Source organism: Stegostoma tigrinum, chromosome 12 (assembly GCF_030684315.1).
Source record: "Stegostoma tigrinum isolate sSteTig4 chromosome 12, sSteTig4.hap1, whole genome shotgun sequence".
Classification (NCBI taxonomy): domain Eukaryota; kingdom Metazoa; phylum Chordata; class Chondrichthyes; order Orectolobiformes; family Stegostomatidae; genus Stegostoma; species Stegostoma tigrinum.
The window spans coordinates 30,033,965-30,049,436 of record NC_081365.1 but is presented as its reverse complement, the minus strand read 5'-3'; the positions used below and the strand labels follow the sequence as shown (position 1 = coordinate 30,049,436).

The following is a 15,472-nucleotide window of genomic DNA, read 5'->3' as shown; positions in this document are numbered from 1 at the left end:
GGCATTATGGTTCAGATTGATGCCAACAGCATGGGGTTTGACTTCGTGTTCCAACTGTGCTGGCCAAGGAAGAGATGTGGATGTGTGTTGGACCTGTATTTTGGCCAGAGAACTTGAAGCATCGATGAAATGGCTTTGAACAATGTTTACTAAAACAGACTGGAATATGCAGAAAAACATACATAGTTTTATAGCAGTCAAAACAATTATGTCCAAACAAGATATTAACTAGGATTGTGACCGTAACTTAAACTTTTTATTTATCTGGTGACCCCAGCGGAGATAATGAAAGCAGAGATTTGTGGGTTTTCCTTTTTATTTTACCCGCACAACCCTGTCAAAGACCCACCCTTGACTTTCTCAACTGTTTCCTTCAAAGTCCTTAAATGTTGCATCCCAAAACCATGCTCATCTCTAATAATCAAAGAACTGCAGATGCCATAAATCAGGAACAAGAGCGAAGTTGTTGGGAAAGCTCAGCAGGTCTGGCAGCATCTGTGAACAAAAGAGTTACTGTTTTGGGTCCAGTAACCTCAAACTATTTTTCTTCACGTGCTGCCAGACCTACTGAGCTTTTCCAGCAACTGTTTTGGTTCCATTCTCATCTCTCCTCTTTTCTACCCCTGAAACAGGGTTCAGACCTTGCCACATCACTGGAATAGATTTTCATAAAAAGTTTAAAAATTACTGACTGAATGTAGCTTCTGCATTATTCCTTTGAATTTTTCTTGAACCACCAACTATTACATATATGGCCGTTTAACAATTCACTGTGGATCCTTTTATCTCAATTCTACTTGCATATCTGATCCCCTTTTCACTTTCAGAGCATTTGAAGTGTTTAGGTCAACTCTGAATATTCTCAATTACTAAGCATTTATAGTACACTTAATTCCAGATTCATAACCCTCTTTAGAAATTTCTCCATGCTTCACTCCTAAATGTTAAAATCCCTTGTTCTGTGATTATGTCTGCAAATTCAATATTCTCCAGCCAGCAGAAATGTTCTTGCAACACCCACATTGTCAAGATTTCTGATTTTTTTTATTCTTAAATTAAGATTTTCAGTGCCTTTAAATGTTTCTAATGAGAATCATTAGAAGGTTCCCCATGGAAGGCTCATTCAGAAGGTCAGGAGGAATGGGATACAGGGGAACTTAGCTGCTTGGATACAGAATTGGCTGGCCAACAGAAGACAGCGAGTGGTAGTAGAAGGAAAATATTCTGCCTGGAAGTCAGTGGTGAGTGGGGTTCCACAGGGCTCTGTCCTTGGGCCTCTACTGTTTGTAATTTTTATTAATGACTTGGACGAGGGAATTGAAGGATGGGTCAGCAAGTTTGCAGACGACACAAAGGTCGGAGGTGTCGTTGACAGTGTAGAGGGCTGTTGTAGGCTGCAGCGGGACATTGACAGGATGCAGAGATGGGCTGAGAGGTGGCAGATGGAGTTCAACCTGGATAAATGCGAGGTGATGCATTTTGGAAGGTCGAATTTGAAAGCTGAGTACAGGATTAAGGATAGGATTCTTGGCAGCGTGGAGGAACAGAGGGATCTTGGTGTGCAGATACATAGATCCCTTAAAATGGCCACCCAAGTGGACAGGGTTGTTAAGAAAGCATATGGTGTTTTGGCTTTCATTAACAGGGGGATTGAGTTTAAGAGTCGTGAGATCTTGTTGCAGCTCTATAAAACTTTGGTTAGACCGCACTTGGAATACTGCGTCCAGTTCTGGGCGCCCTATTATAGGAAAGATGTGGATGCTTTGGAGAGGGTTCAGAGGAGGTTTACCAGGATGCTGCCTGGACTGGAGGGCTTATCTTATGAAGAGAGGTTGACTGAGCTCGGTCTCTTTTCATTGGAGAAAAGGAGGAGGAGAGGGGACCTAATTGAGGTATACAAGATAATGAGAGGCATAGATAGAGTCGATAGCCAGAGACTATTTCCCAGGGCAGAAATGGCTAGCACGAGGGGTCATAGTTTTAAGCTGGTTGGTGGAAAGTATAGAGGGGATGTCAGAGGCAGGTTCTTTACGCAGAGAGTTGTGAGAGCATGGAATGCGTTGCCAGCAGCAGTTGTGGAAGCAAGGTCATTGGGGTCATTTAAGAGACTGCTGGACATGCATATGGTCACAGAAATTTGAGGGTGCATCCATGAGGATCAATGGTCGGCACAACATTGTGGGCTGAAGGGCCTGTTCTGTGCTGTACTGTTCTATGTTCTATGTTCTATGTTCTAATTTCAGATTACATGCCCCCATCTACTTAATCTCACCTAATGGAACAATGCATTAATGTCCAAACCTCTGTTTCAAGAGCAAGTGAGGTGTGGAGACAAGCTACACAATACTACAAAATTATTGTAGATGCTGGAGATCAAAACAAACAAATGGAAATTGCTGGGAAATTCAGCAGGTCTGTGCAGAGAACAATTAATGTGTTGAGTGCAATGACATCAACAACTATTCAGTGGATTTATCAAATGTCATGAAAAACCAAATCTACCGCCACTCTACTATCCTCCAACCCTAATAAATTTATCAAACACACTTAGTTTTCATTAACCACATTGGCTCTGCCTAATTATGTAGGCCTTTGAGATTTAGCTGTTTGAAGTTTTGAGCCTGCCTAATTGTGCAATTAGTTCACGGTTATTTGCTTGTGATTTCATCTTCATTTACCTTTAGTACTCTAACAACTGCCTTGTTTATTAAAATATGGTTTAGGATTTTCTAAGTGACCTGTTAACACTTCCTTAATGATAGATTCTGACATTTTCCTTATTTGTGTCCACCTAAAAGGCTTGGGGTAATCCTGCTTTTTCACTCCTCCCTTTCTTGAATAATATGTTACATTTGCACTGTGCTCTAAACGTGCCATAATCTAGAGTTTGAGAAGATCTCAACCAGTGCATCCAGTATTTTTCTACCTATCACTTTTAGAATTCTAGTGTGTGTGGTCCAATAACCCCAGAAGAATGATGGTTATTGTCTGTTTAATTCCTTTTGGTGCATTTTTAGTACTATGCATTATGTTGCTCACTCTTGTTAGATACTTCCTCACAACTTTGGCATGCTTTTGTTTTGTCTTCCAAAATGAAGGCAGACAAATATTTATTTAAAATCTTTGCTTTTTCCCAATAATTTCTTGCCTCTCAACCTTTTAAAAAAACTTTTGCTACTTGTTTCCTTTTATACATACTTGTAAAAGCCTTTTTTGTTTTATTTGCTTGTTACTATTTCAGATAGCAAAAAGGAGAAAAATACTCTCCTGAGCCTCATGTTTACAAGTCATCTCAAAACAGTATAAACTTTAACTAATCTATTAATATTAGTAACCTTTTCAGTTAGTCACAGATAAATTATATAACTTTAAACTGTTTTTCTTGTATATTTTAAGGTCATCATACCTTTTACTTTCCAATCTGACTGAGTCAACTTTCCTCCTGTATGTAATGGTTTTTTTTATTTCAATACTCCAGTTTCAAGCATATGTATATCACGCTTGTATTAAATGGTTACTAGAACATAGAACAGTACAGCACAGAACAGGCCCTTCAGCCCACAATGTTGTGCCAACCATCGCTCCTCATGTATGCACCCTCAAATTTCTGTGACCATATGTATGTCCAGCAATCTCTTAAATGTCCCCGATGACCTTGCTTCCACAACTGCTGCTGGCAACGCATTCCATGCTCTTACAACTCTCTGTGTAAAGAACCCGCCTCTGACATCCCCTCTATACTTTCCTCCAACCAGCTTAAAACTATGACCCCTCGTGTTAGCCATTTCTGCCCTGGGAAATAGTCTCTGGCTATCAACTCTATCTATGCCTCTCATTATCTTGTATACCTCAATTAGGTCCCCTCTCCTCTTCCTTTTCTCCAATGAAAAAAGTCCGAGCTCAGTCAACCTCTCTTCATAAGATAAGCCCTCCAGTCCAGGCAGCATCCTGGTAAACCTCCTCTGAACCCTCTCCAAAGCATCCACATCTTTCCTATAATAGGGCGACCAGAACTGGACTCTTTCCTGAAGATTTCTTACTGTGACATTATTAATTAAACCTGTTCCATTTCACAATTTTAAGATCTAAAATCTTTCTCCCTGGGTGATTCCGTGACACATTCTTCTAGGAAATTAACTTGAACTGTTTTTTAAAAAATCATTCCTGGGATGTGAGCTGCACTGGCTGGTTCAGCATTTATTACCTTTCCCCAGTTGCAATTTCCCAATGTGCCTGAGTCAACTTCCCTTGTATGTAATTTTTTTTTAAATTTTACTACTTCACTTTCAAACATTTGTACACCACTCTTGATTTAAATGGTTACTCTTTCCCAGAGGATTCCTTACTGTGAGAATATTTTATTAATTCTGTTCGATTTCACGAAACAAGATTTAAAATCCAATTTTGGCTCTATCCTACCACTTACTCCCTAACCCATCCCCCCCACCTTTTTTTCTGCATGTAAACTGACGTTTTCCCAACCACCGTCAGTTCTGAAGAAGGGTCACTGAATTTGAAAGGTTAACTTTGTTTATTCCTTCACAGATGCTGCCAGAACTGCTGAGCTTTTCCAGCAACTTTTGTTTTTGTTCCTGATTTACAGCATCAAGTTTTTTTTTTGGTTTTTATTAAGATTTAAGATCCCTTCTTCCTGGTTGATGCCATGATGTATTCTTCCAGGAAATTATCTTGACATTTTAAAATAAATCATCATGGGATGTGGGTTGCACTGGCTGGCTCTGCATTTATTACATCTCCCTCATTGCCCTTGAGAAGGTAGTGATAAGCTGCATTCTTGAATTACTTGGTTTCGAAGATGCTGTCGAGGGATGCTTGGTGAATTTCTGCTGTGTCTTGTAGATGATACACAGTCCTGCTTCTGAGTTTTAGTGAATGTTCTACATTTGTGGCTATGGTACCAAACGGGTGAGTTGCTTTTGTCCTGAATGGTATCAAGCTTCTTGAGTGTTGTTGGAGTTGCATTTATCCAGGCATGAGGAGTATTCCATCACACTCCTGACTTGTAAACGAGACAGGATTTGAAAAGTCAGGAGGTGAGTTAACTGTTGCATGATTCCCAGCCTCCTCTTTATAGCTGCAGTATTTATATGGCTAGTCCAGTTCAGTTTCTGGTTGCTGGTGACCTCCAGGATGTTTAGTCGTGGGAGATTCAGCAAATGAATGTCAAGGGGTAATAGCTAAGGATGCCTCCTTTTCAAAATGGTCAATGCTTGGCACTGGTAATGGCATGAACATTGCTTGTCATTTGTCAGCCCGAGCCTGGATGTTGTCCAGGTCTTGTTGCATTTGAACATGGTGTGCTTCAATATCTGAGCAATCAATGAATATCATGCAATCATTAATGAACACCTCAATTTTTGACTTTATGATGAAGGGAGTATTAATCATCAAGCAACCGAAGATAGTTTTGCCGTGGACATCACCATGAGGATCTCAAAGGACTCTTGTGGCACGGCACTACTATCTTTACCTCTAATGTGTGTTCAAATCACACCTCCCAGAGGTGTGTCAAAACTGTCTCAACAGGTTGATTTTTAAAAGAAATCTACCTTGAGAAACTCCTGTAGTGATCTTCTGGAGCAGAGGTGACTGACATCTAATGTCCACAATCATCTCCATTGTACAATGTACGACTTCAGGCAACATTTTCCTCTTGACTCCCGTTGACTCTAGTTTTTGCTGTTTGATGCTATACTTGGTAAAGTCAGTCACTTCGCCTCTGTAGTTCAGCTCCTTTGTCCATGTTTGAACCAAGGCTGTAATAAGGTGAGGAGCTGAGTAGCTCAGACAGAACATGATCTAAGCATCAGTGATCAATTTATTGCTAAACAGGTGTTGATTGATAGCAATGTTGATAACAAGTTCCATTACTGATGATCAAGAGAAATATGATAGATGGTAATAGGCTAGGGTAGATTAGTCCTGTGTCTAATGTACAAGACATGCCATTGGCGGCTTGGTTGCTCTGTGGCTAGCCCTGCAGCCTCAGTACCAGGGACCTGCGTTTGATTCCACCCTCGGGCACCTGTCTGTGTGGAGTTTGCACGTTCTCCCAATGTCTGCGTAGGTTTCCTCCGGGTGCTCGGGTTTCCTCCCACAGTCCAAAGATGTGCAGATTAGGTGCACTGGCCATGTTAAATTGCCTGTAGTATTCAGGGGTGAGTAGATTAGGTGGGTTACAGGAGGATGGGTCTGGTTGGGATGCTCCAAGGATTGGTATGGAATTGTTGGGCCGAAAGGCCTGTTTCCACACTTAGGGATTCTATGATATACCTAGTTAATTTTCCACATTGTCAGGAATGTACCAATGTTATATCCTTACTAGAACAGCTTGGCTATGGGTGTAGTTGTGTGGCACAAATCTTTGGTACCATTGCTACGATGTTGTCAAGCTTTTGCAATATCTCATTTTGAGCTGTTTTTTTGACATCACGTTGAAGTATCGCAGTGATACTGGACCTCGAGAGTTAGCTTTTAGCCCTATCATTAGCACTGATGTGCTGGATTCCTCTATAAATGTTGACGTGGATATTTGTGCAGTCTCCTTTTCTAGTGAGTTGTTTTAATTGTTCATGACAAGATATGGCAGGACTGCAGAGCTTTAGATCTGATCCATCAGTTGTGGAATCACTTAGCTCTGACTCTTGCTGCTTCTGCTGTTTTGACACACACACACAAATAGTCCAATGTTGGAGCTTCACCTCATCTTTAAATATGTGCAATCCTGTTCCTGATACGCCATCCTTACCACCACCCCCCCCACCCCCCCCACCCCTTTTCTTGAACCAAGGTTGGTACCCTAACTTTATGGTGGTTATAAAATGATGTATATGCCTTACCATGAGGTTGCTGGTTGTGGTAGGATTGCAGTTTTGCTGTGGCTGATGGTCCACAGTATCTCAATTGCCATGTCTTGAGTTACTAAATCTGTCCAAGACCTATCCCATTTTACCAATGGTGGTGCCACACAACAGAATTCAGGGTAACGTCAATGTGAAAGTGGGACCTTGTCTCCGAGTATTGTGCGATGGTCACGTTTACCAACACTACACTGGAAAGATGCAGCTGCAGCAGGCAAATGGGTGAGGATAAGGTCAAGTGTATTTTTTTTTCCCCCCTCGATGGCTCCTTCTGCAGGGTCGAGCAACCATATCCTTTAGGACTCAACCAGCTCAGTCAGTAGTGGTGCTGCTGAGCCACTCATGATGGACGTTGAAGAATCCCATCAAGACTGATTGTCACATGTACCGGAGCACAGTGAAAAGCTTTGTTTATGAGCACTACAGGCAGATCATAGTAAGCAAGGATAAACAGATCAAAAAGGTTGTTTTAAGAAAAAACTTAAGCATACAGGTTACACTGCACAGGGTGTGCGCTAGGTGAGATCAACACTAGTAGATCAGCATTATTTGAAGCTAGACAATCCATTCATCAGTCTCATAATGGCCAGGAAGAAGTTGTTCCTGAACCTGCTGATGCATATGTTCAAGTTTCTCTCACCTGCCTGACACAAGAGGTTGTAGGAGGTCATTACCTAGGTGGGATGGGTCTTTGATGTTGGCAGCCTTTCTGTGGCAATGAACTGTGTAAATGGAGTCAATGAATGGAAAGAGATAGTAGGAACTGCAGATGCTGGAGAATCTGAAATAACAAGGTGTAGAGCTGGATGAACACATCAGGCCAAGCAGCATCAGAGGAGCAGGAAAGCTGACGTTTCGGACCTAGGCCCTTCATCAGAAATTAGGGGGGGCGGTGTGTCCTGAAATAAATAGGGGGAGGCGGATAGAAGAAGGTTCGAGGAGAAGATAGTCAGGGATGGAGCCAGTAAAGATGAGTGTAGGTGGGAAGTGAGGGAGGGGATAGGTCAGTCCACAGAGGACGCGAGGTCAAGGGCAGGATGAGGCTAGTAGGTAGGTGGTCGGGGTGAGGCTTGAAGTGGAACAAGGGATAGGTGGGAGAAAGGACAGGTTAGGGAGACAGGGACATGGGAGCGCAGTTGCCATATGGCACACTGACTCCAAATCACTGAGGCCAGACGCCAACTCTGACACCACCACCTACTGCCCCCTTGATCATGACCACACCTCTGACCACCAAACCATCCACGACCTCCCACCCACGGCATCCAACCTTATCATTCCCCAACCCCACACTGCCCACTTCTATCTCCTCAAAATCCACAAACCTGACTGTCCTGGTCAACCCATTGTCTCTGCCTGCTCCTGCCCCACTGAACTTATCTCCACCTCTCTCAACTCTATTTTCTCCCCCTTGGTTCAGGAACTCCCTACCTACGTCCATGACACCACCCGTGCCCTCCACCTCCTCCAAAACTTCCAATTCCCTGGTTCCCAACACCTCATCTTTACCATGGACATCCAGTCCCTATACACCTACATTCCTCATGCGGATGGACTAAAGGCCCTCTGCTTCTTCCTGTCCCACATGCCTGACCAGTCCTCCTCCACTGACACCCTCATCCACTTAGCCAAACTCGTCTTCACCCTCAACTTCTCTTTCAATTCCTCCCACTTCTGACAGACAAAGGGGTGGCCACAGGTACCTGCTTGGGCCCAAGCCATGCCTGCTTCTTTGTAGGTTATATGGAAGAGGGATTGTTCCACAGCTCCACTGCCCCTAAACCCCACCTCTTCCTCTGTTACATTGATAACTGTATCAACACCATCTCTTGCTCCCAGGAGGAGCTCAAACAGTTCATCCACTTCACCAACACCTTCCAACCCAACCTTCAGTTCACCTGGACCATCTCGGGCAACCACCTGCAAACTGATATCCATTTCATGCCCATCGACTCCCACAGCTACCTAGAACACTACACCTCCCACCTACCTTCCTGCAAAAATGCGATCCCCTATTCCTGATTCCTTCGCCTTCGCCTCCGCCCCATCTGCTCCCAGGGTAAGGCATTCCACTCCCGAACATCTCATGTCCTTGTTTTTCAAGGATTGCAACCACCCCTGCCCCCACCATTCGTCGAGAATGCCCTCAACAGTGTCTCCCACGCTTCCCACAACTCATCCCTCAAACCGCCCCTCGCAATAACAACCAAAACAGAATCCGCCTCGTCCTCACGTATCATCCTCCAACACTTCTGCCATCTGCAATCCGACCCCACCACCAAAGACATTTTTCCCTCCCCACCCTTATCTGCTTTCCGGAGTAAGCACTCTCTCTGGGAGTCCCTTGTCCACTCCACGCTCCCCTCCAGCCCCACCACACCTGCCACTTTTCCCTGCAACTGCAGAAGTGCCACACCTGCCCCTACACCTCCCCCCTCACCCTCAAGAAGACCTTCCACATCAAGCAGATGTTCACCTGCACATTTGCTCATGTGGTATACTGTATCCGCTGTTCTTGTTGTGGCCTCCTCTACAGCGGGGAAACCAAGCGGAGGCTTGGGGACCGCTCTGCGGAACATCTACACTCAGTTCGCAACAAACAACTGCATCTCCCAGTCGCAAACCATTTCAACCCACACCCCCCCCACTCCTTTGGATGACATGTCCATCCTGGGACTCCTGCAGTGCCACAACGATGCCACCCCAAGGTTGCAGGAACAGCACTTCATATTCCACTTGGGAGGTCCAATGGTATCAATGTGGGCTTCACAAGCTTCAAAATCTCCTTTTCCCCCTACTGCATCCCAAAACGGCCCAGCTTTTCCCTGCCTCCCTAACCTGCAAATAGGTGGTGATTTGTACTCTGTTTTCCCTCACTATCAAAAGCAACAAGTTTAACTGTATTGATCCATTACGGCATATGGAGCCATAAAGATCTAAAAGGCCTTTTTAGAATCGTAGAATCCCTAGCGTGTGGAAACAGGCCTTTCAGTCCAACAAGTCCACACCGACCCAGAGCATCCCACCCAAACACACCCACCTATTCTACACATCCTTGAATGCAACAGGCAATTTAGCATTGTTAATCCAGTTGCCCAAGGGTGGAATGAAACCTAGGTCCCTGGTGTTGTGAGGCAGCTATGCTAACCACTCAGCCATCGTACTGCCCTTTTGTCACATTAAGTCTGTGCTGGTCAAAAACAATCACCTGATTCTGTTTTCCATTACTTGGTCCGTAGCCTCGTGCTCCTTGGTATTGCAAATGCACATCTAAATACTTAAGAGTTATGAGGATTTCTGCCTTCAATGAATTTGCAGGCAGTAAGTTCCAGATTTGCACCACTCCACGTGAAAAAGAATTCTTTACATCCTCTTGCCTCTTCCTTAAATCTATGCCCTAGTCATTAATTCTTCTGCTAAAGGGAAAAGTTTCTTCCCTATCAAACCTATGTCGCTCATAATTTTGAATACCTCAATCATTACCTTTTCCCCCAACCACCTCTGCTCCAAGGAAAATATATACATTCTATCCAAAGCAAAAGCAGAAATTACTGGAAAAATCTGGCAGGGCGGGCATCATCTATGGAGAGAAGTTTGGCGCGTTAACTCTGCTTTTCCCCCACAGATGCTGTCAGACCTGCTGAGCTTCTCTAGCAATTTCTGTTTTTGTTTTACATCTCCAGGAGCTACAGTTCTTTTAGTTTCATCCGCTTCTATCTGATCTCTGTGCACAAGTCAAACTCTTCAGCCTGGGCAACATCCTGACAGGGAGAGATAAGACAGAGTCACAGGTACAATTCTCGAGCGTACAGGGAGGGGTAAAAATAAAGTCTTCGTTGTCCCAGAGGGACTGTTCGTCCGAAGCAGGAACTACAGATGCTGAAGTCAGTTGACACGGTGTGCAGCTGAAGGAGCACTGAAGCCTGGGCATCCTCAGGGGAGCAGGTCAGAAACGTCGACTTTCCCGCTGTTCTGATGCTGCCTGGCCCGCTGTGGTCTCGTTAGAGACTGTCGACTGGTGGTGCTTCAACGTGGCCGTCTCCACACCTCAGGGACGAAGGAGGAACCTTCAGTGGTAACCGCAGCCAGTGCGGAAATTGAAGCCGTGCTGCTGGCATCACCGCGCACTGCAAACCAGCCATCCGGTCAACTGAGTCGGGCACTCAACTCCGAGCGAATGGAACACACATGAGCAGTCACCGGGAGACGGAAAAAGTACATCCGGCGCGTAGGTCACGGCCTGATGTCATCTCCGGTTGTGCAGCAGCCATTTTGTCAATCCGAGGAAACCTTTCCCGCTCCGTGCGTCCGAAACCGAGCCACTTCACAACATCCGAATTAAAAAAAAATAAAAGCAACACTGGAAAGAACTTCCTTGTCAGAAAAACAAGCCTCCTGCTGTTTTGGTTTCCTCTTTGTTTCACTTTAGCCCCTGTCGACCGCCCCAGCGAGGCCTCGGCTGGTAGCCACAGCGGGGAGGGTGGCTGTGTGACATGTCGAACGAGGAGAGTTACAAAGCCATTATCCGCTACCTGACCAACGAGAAGGAACCTTATGCGCCGGGGACCGAGGGCAACGTCAAGAGGAAGATCCGCAAGGCTGCCGCCTGCTACGTGGTGCGGCGAGGGACCCTGTACTACCAGAAGAAGCGCAAGGACCGCGACGAGTTCGACGAGCTGGAGGTGGTGCTGGAGGCCAAGAGCCGGCGGGAGCTGATCGCCTCCTTCCACCAGAGCGCCAAGGGCTTCCACTTGACCCGGGAGCAGACCTGGAAGAACATCTCCCAGAACTACTGGTGGAGAGGTGAGCGACTTTGCGAGGGATGAGCCCAGGCCCTGTAGCCGGCACCGCGCGTCCTCCCCTGAGCTGGGGCGGGGGGCAGTGGGGAAGCTGCAGTCAGGGACACTTAGGGGCGGGGAGAGCAGGAAGAGCAGAAGAGGACACGCTCATTAATCAAGCAGTGGGCTAGCGAGTGCTGATGAGAACCCGGCCACCCGCTCCCCCATCCATCCAGCCGAAATCCCTCTCCCCAAAGGTAACGAGCCTTTTGTTTTCCCCGACCCTTATTGAGCAGGATTAAAACATTTATGTAAGATTCAAATTATTCTTTTCAATGTTACCGCCTGAGTTGCCGACATTTTAATTTTGTAAAATCATCTCACTTCCATTGTGTTTCTGCACAAACCTCCTTTAATAAATTTTCTTCTAATACATTGGAATCGTCGGCGTGTAGGTTGCTAATTTGTTTTTTTTAAAAAATGTTTAAATATCCTTTTTTAAAATATCAGATCAGATTTGATCATTCGATTTCCTGTATTTATAGCACTGTTTTAATGTTGACGACTCTAAAATTTGCTCGTCAGTCTGCTTGAAACATAAGGATTGCAAGACAAAAAAGCAGTCCAAGCTCCGTCTTATTTGCTCTACCACCGTCCCAGTTCTCACGTGATAAAATACTAGTTTAGTTATTGACTGTTCTAGGGTTATCCTAGGGTGCAAAGGTAATAGAATGTTTTCTTTCATTTGACGCCATCTGCAATCCCTTGCCTAAAGGCTCTGTTTCCTCCATCCTTCCATTCATCAACTGACAGGAGACAGTAGTTATGAACTGTTGTCTTTCAAAATGGAATGAGTTTCCTAGAGATTAATTCTTGTAGGATCAACATTTTTCATAATTTATGTTGAAAATGAGCCGAGCATAGATCATCGTAGAACAGGGATGAGAGTGAGCAAAACTGTGTTCGTCAAAGGTGTCAGGGAAGGTTGAAAAACAGATTCATCATGCAGACAACATTTGGGTTTTATGATTAAAGGTATGGAGTTCAAAATCAGGCAAATTATAGTGAATCCTTATAAAATACTGTTCAGCCTGAACTGGCATATTGTCCAAGATAATAAAATGTGAGACTGGATGAACACAGCGGGCCAAGCAGCATCTCAGGAGCACAAAAGCTGACGTTTCGGGCCTAGACCCTTCATCGGAGAGGGAACTGGAATAAATAGGGAGAGAGGGGGAGGCGGACCGAAGAGTAAAGAAGATAGGTGGAGAGAGTGTAGGTGGGGAGGTAGGGAGGGGATAGGTCAGTCCAGGGAAGACGGACAGGTCAAGGAGGTGGGATGAGGTTAGTAGGTAGCTGGGGGTGCGGCTTGGGGTGGGAGGAAGGGATGGGTGAGAGGAAGAACCGGTTAGGGAGGCAGAGACAGGTTGGACTGGTTTTGGGATGCAGTGGGTGGGGGGGAAGAGCTGGGCTGGTTGTGTGGTGCAGTGGGGGGAGGGGGGGACGAACTGGGCTGGTTTAGGGATGCAGTAGGGGAAGGGGAGATTTTGAAACTGGTGAAGTCCACATTGATACCATATGGCTGCAGGGTTCCCAGGTGGAATATGAGTTGCTGTTCCTGCAACCTTCGGGTGGCATCATTGTGGCAGTGCAGGAGGCCCATGATGGACATGTCATCTAGAGAATGGGAGGGGGAGTGGAAATGGTTTGCGACTGGGAGGTGCAGTTGTTTGTTGCGAACTGAGCGGGGGTGTTCTGCAAAGCGGTCCCCAAGCCTCCGCTTGGTTTCCCCAATGTAGAGGAAGCCGCACCGGGTACAGTGGATGCAGTATACCACATTGGCAGATGTGCAGGTGAATCTCTGCTTAATGTGGAATGTCATCTTGGGGCCTGGGATGGGGGTGAGGGAGGAGGTGTGGGGACAAGTGTAGCCATATGGTATCAATGTGGACTTCACCAGTTTCAAAATCTCCCCTTCCCCTACTGCATCCCTAAACCAGCCCAGTTCGTCCCCTCCCCCCACTGCACCACACAACCAGCCCAGCTCTTCTCTCCCCCCCCCCCCCCCCGACCCACTGCATCCCAAAACCAGTCCAACCTGTCTCTGCCTCCCTAACCGGTTCTTCCTCTCACCCATCCCTTCCTCCCACCCCAAGCTGCACCCCCAGCTACCTACTAACCTCATCCCACCTCCTTGACCTGTCCGTCTTCCCTGGACTGACCTATCCCCTCCCTACCTCTCCACCTATCTTCTTTACTCTCCATCTTCGGTCCGCCTCCCCCTCTCTCCCTATTTATTCCAGTTCCCTCTCCCCATCCCCCTCTCTGATGAAGGGTCTAGGCCCGAAACGTCAGCTTTTGTGCTCCTGAGATGCTGCTTGGCCTGCTGTGTTCATCCAGCCTCACATTTTATTATCTTGGAATTCTCCAGCATCTGCAGTTCCCATTATCTCTGGCATATTGTCCAGTTCTGGGCACCCAACTTGAGAGATGTGAAGCCATTTTAGAGGGTGCAGAAAAAGATCTGCCCAGGATTATTTACAGTTGATGAAGGACTTTGATGATTTGGATTGTTTGAAAAAGCTGTGAATGTTCTTCTTTTGAGAAGAAATTTGGCTTGCCTATGACTCCAGACCCACATCAGTGTGGCTGGCAGTTCTCTAGGCAATGAAGATTGGGCAATAAATCCTAGCTATTGGTGTCCACATCTTGTGAACAAGTTAAAAATGTATATTATTTAATGGGAAGTGGGTATTATTGGTTTTGAAATGATTATTATCATTTCTTTCCCTCATTGGCCTTGGAAAATGTGGTTATTTAAATGATATTGCACTGGAAAATAGTTTGAGAAGCACTGTTGCAGCCCTTTGCTTCACATGTGGATAATCCAGACAGGGTCATGTTCTTTGATAACAAAGTGTGTAGCTGGATGTACACAGCAGGCCAAGCAGCATCTCAGGAGCACAAAAGCTGACGTTTTGGGCCTAGACCCTTCATCTACTTTGTTATCTTGGATTCTCCAGCATCTGCAGTTCCCATTAACCCAGGGCCATGTTCTTTTGTTAGCATGCATTTCACCCTGTGTGGCATGGACTAAGTGATGAATGTTGATGTGCTGAGATCGCTTTGGTGGTTTGATACAAGTGCATTGTTCTAAAATCTTTCTGTTAATAAATGGGGAAACTGCTGTTTCTGCCCACCTGAAGTCTAATAATTCTGTCTATGTGAAGCAGCGGAGGACAATTTTCATTTGTAATAAATCATTAAAAATGTTGTAATCGTACAATTCCTTGTCACAAAAATTCTAAAACGTTTTTATTTTTTGCTCATTCCACTTCTACAAGGGTCTATACTTGGTTCACTTTTATTTTTCATGTGACTGCTGCTTCCTCAAGTACACAGACAATACCAAGCTCTCCCTTTTGATTTTTCTGACTCCTCTGCTGAATCTTAATTTGCCAATACTTTGAGATTCAGTACTGGTTGAGCAGCAATTTTCTTCAAAAATTGGAAAGACTAAAGCCATTATCTTTGATCTCAAGTCCAGCTCTGTTATCTCATCAATGCCGTATCTATTCCTGGTGACTGTCTTTGGTTGAACCAAATTGCCGACAACCTTGTTGTCATATTTGATTCTGAGATTAACTCCTAACCAGGTGTCCACACAACCACCAATTTAACAATGTGCTCAGCTCCTTTCTGCCTCAGTTTATGTGCTGAAACACTCTTGATTCCTATTCTAATGACATTACTACCACCACACCATTGTTTCCTGGGATTTGAGATGGAAAAGGAATATTTTTTTATAATTGT

At 45.2% G+C, this 15,472-nt stretch overlaps 1 protein-coding gene across 2 annotated transcripts in view; it reads left to right on the top strand.

Annotated features, from left to right (window-relative positions):
* Positions 1–11,125: 11,125 nt before the first annotated feature.
* Positions 11,126–15,472, top strand: part of zbtb11 (zinc finger and BTB domain containing 11) — a 37,038-nt gene continuing 32,691 nt past the window's right edge. Inside the window, exon 1 of one of the 2 annotated variants that reach the window (XM_059650242.1) lies at positions 11,126–11,684. In XM_059650242.1, coding sequence (XP_059506225.1) covers positions 11,375–11,684 — 310 coding nt within the window. In that variant the 5' untranslated portion in view covers positions 11,126–11,374. The other variant, XM_059650243.1, reaches the window with a different exon arrangement.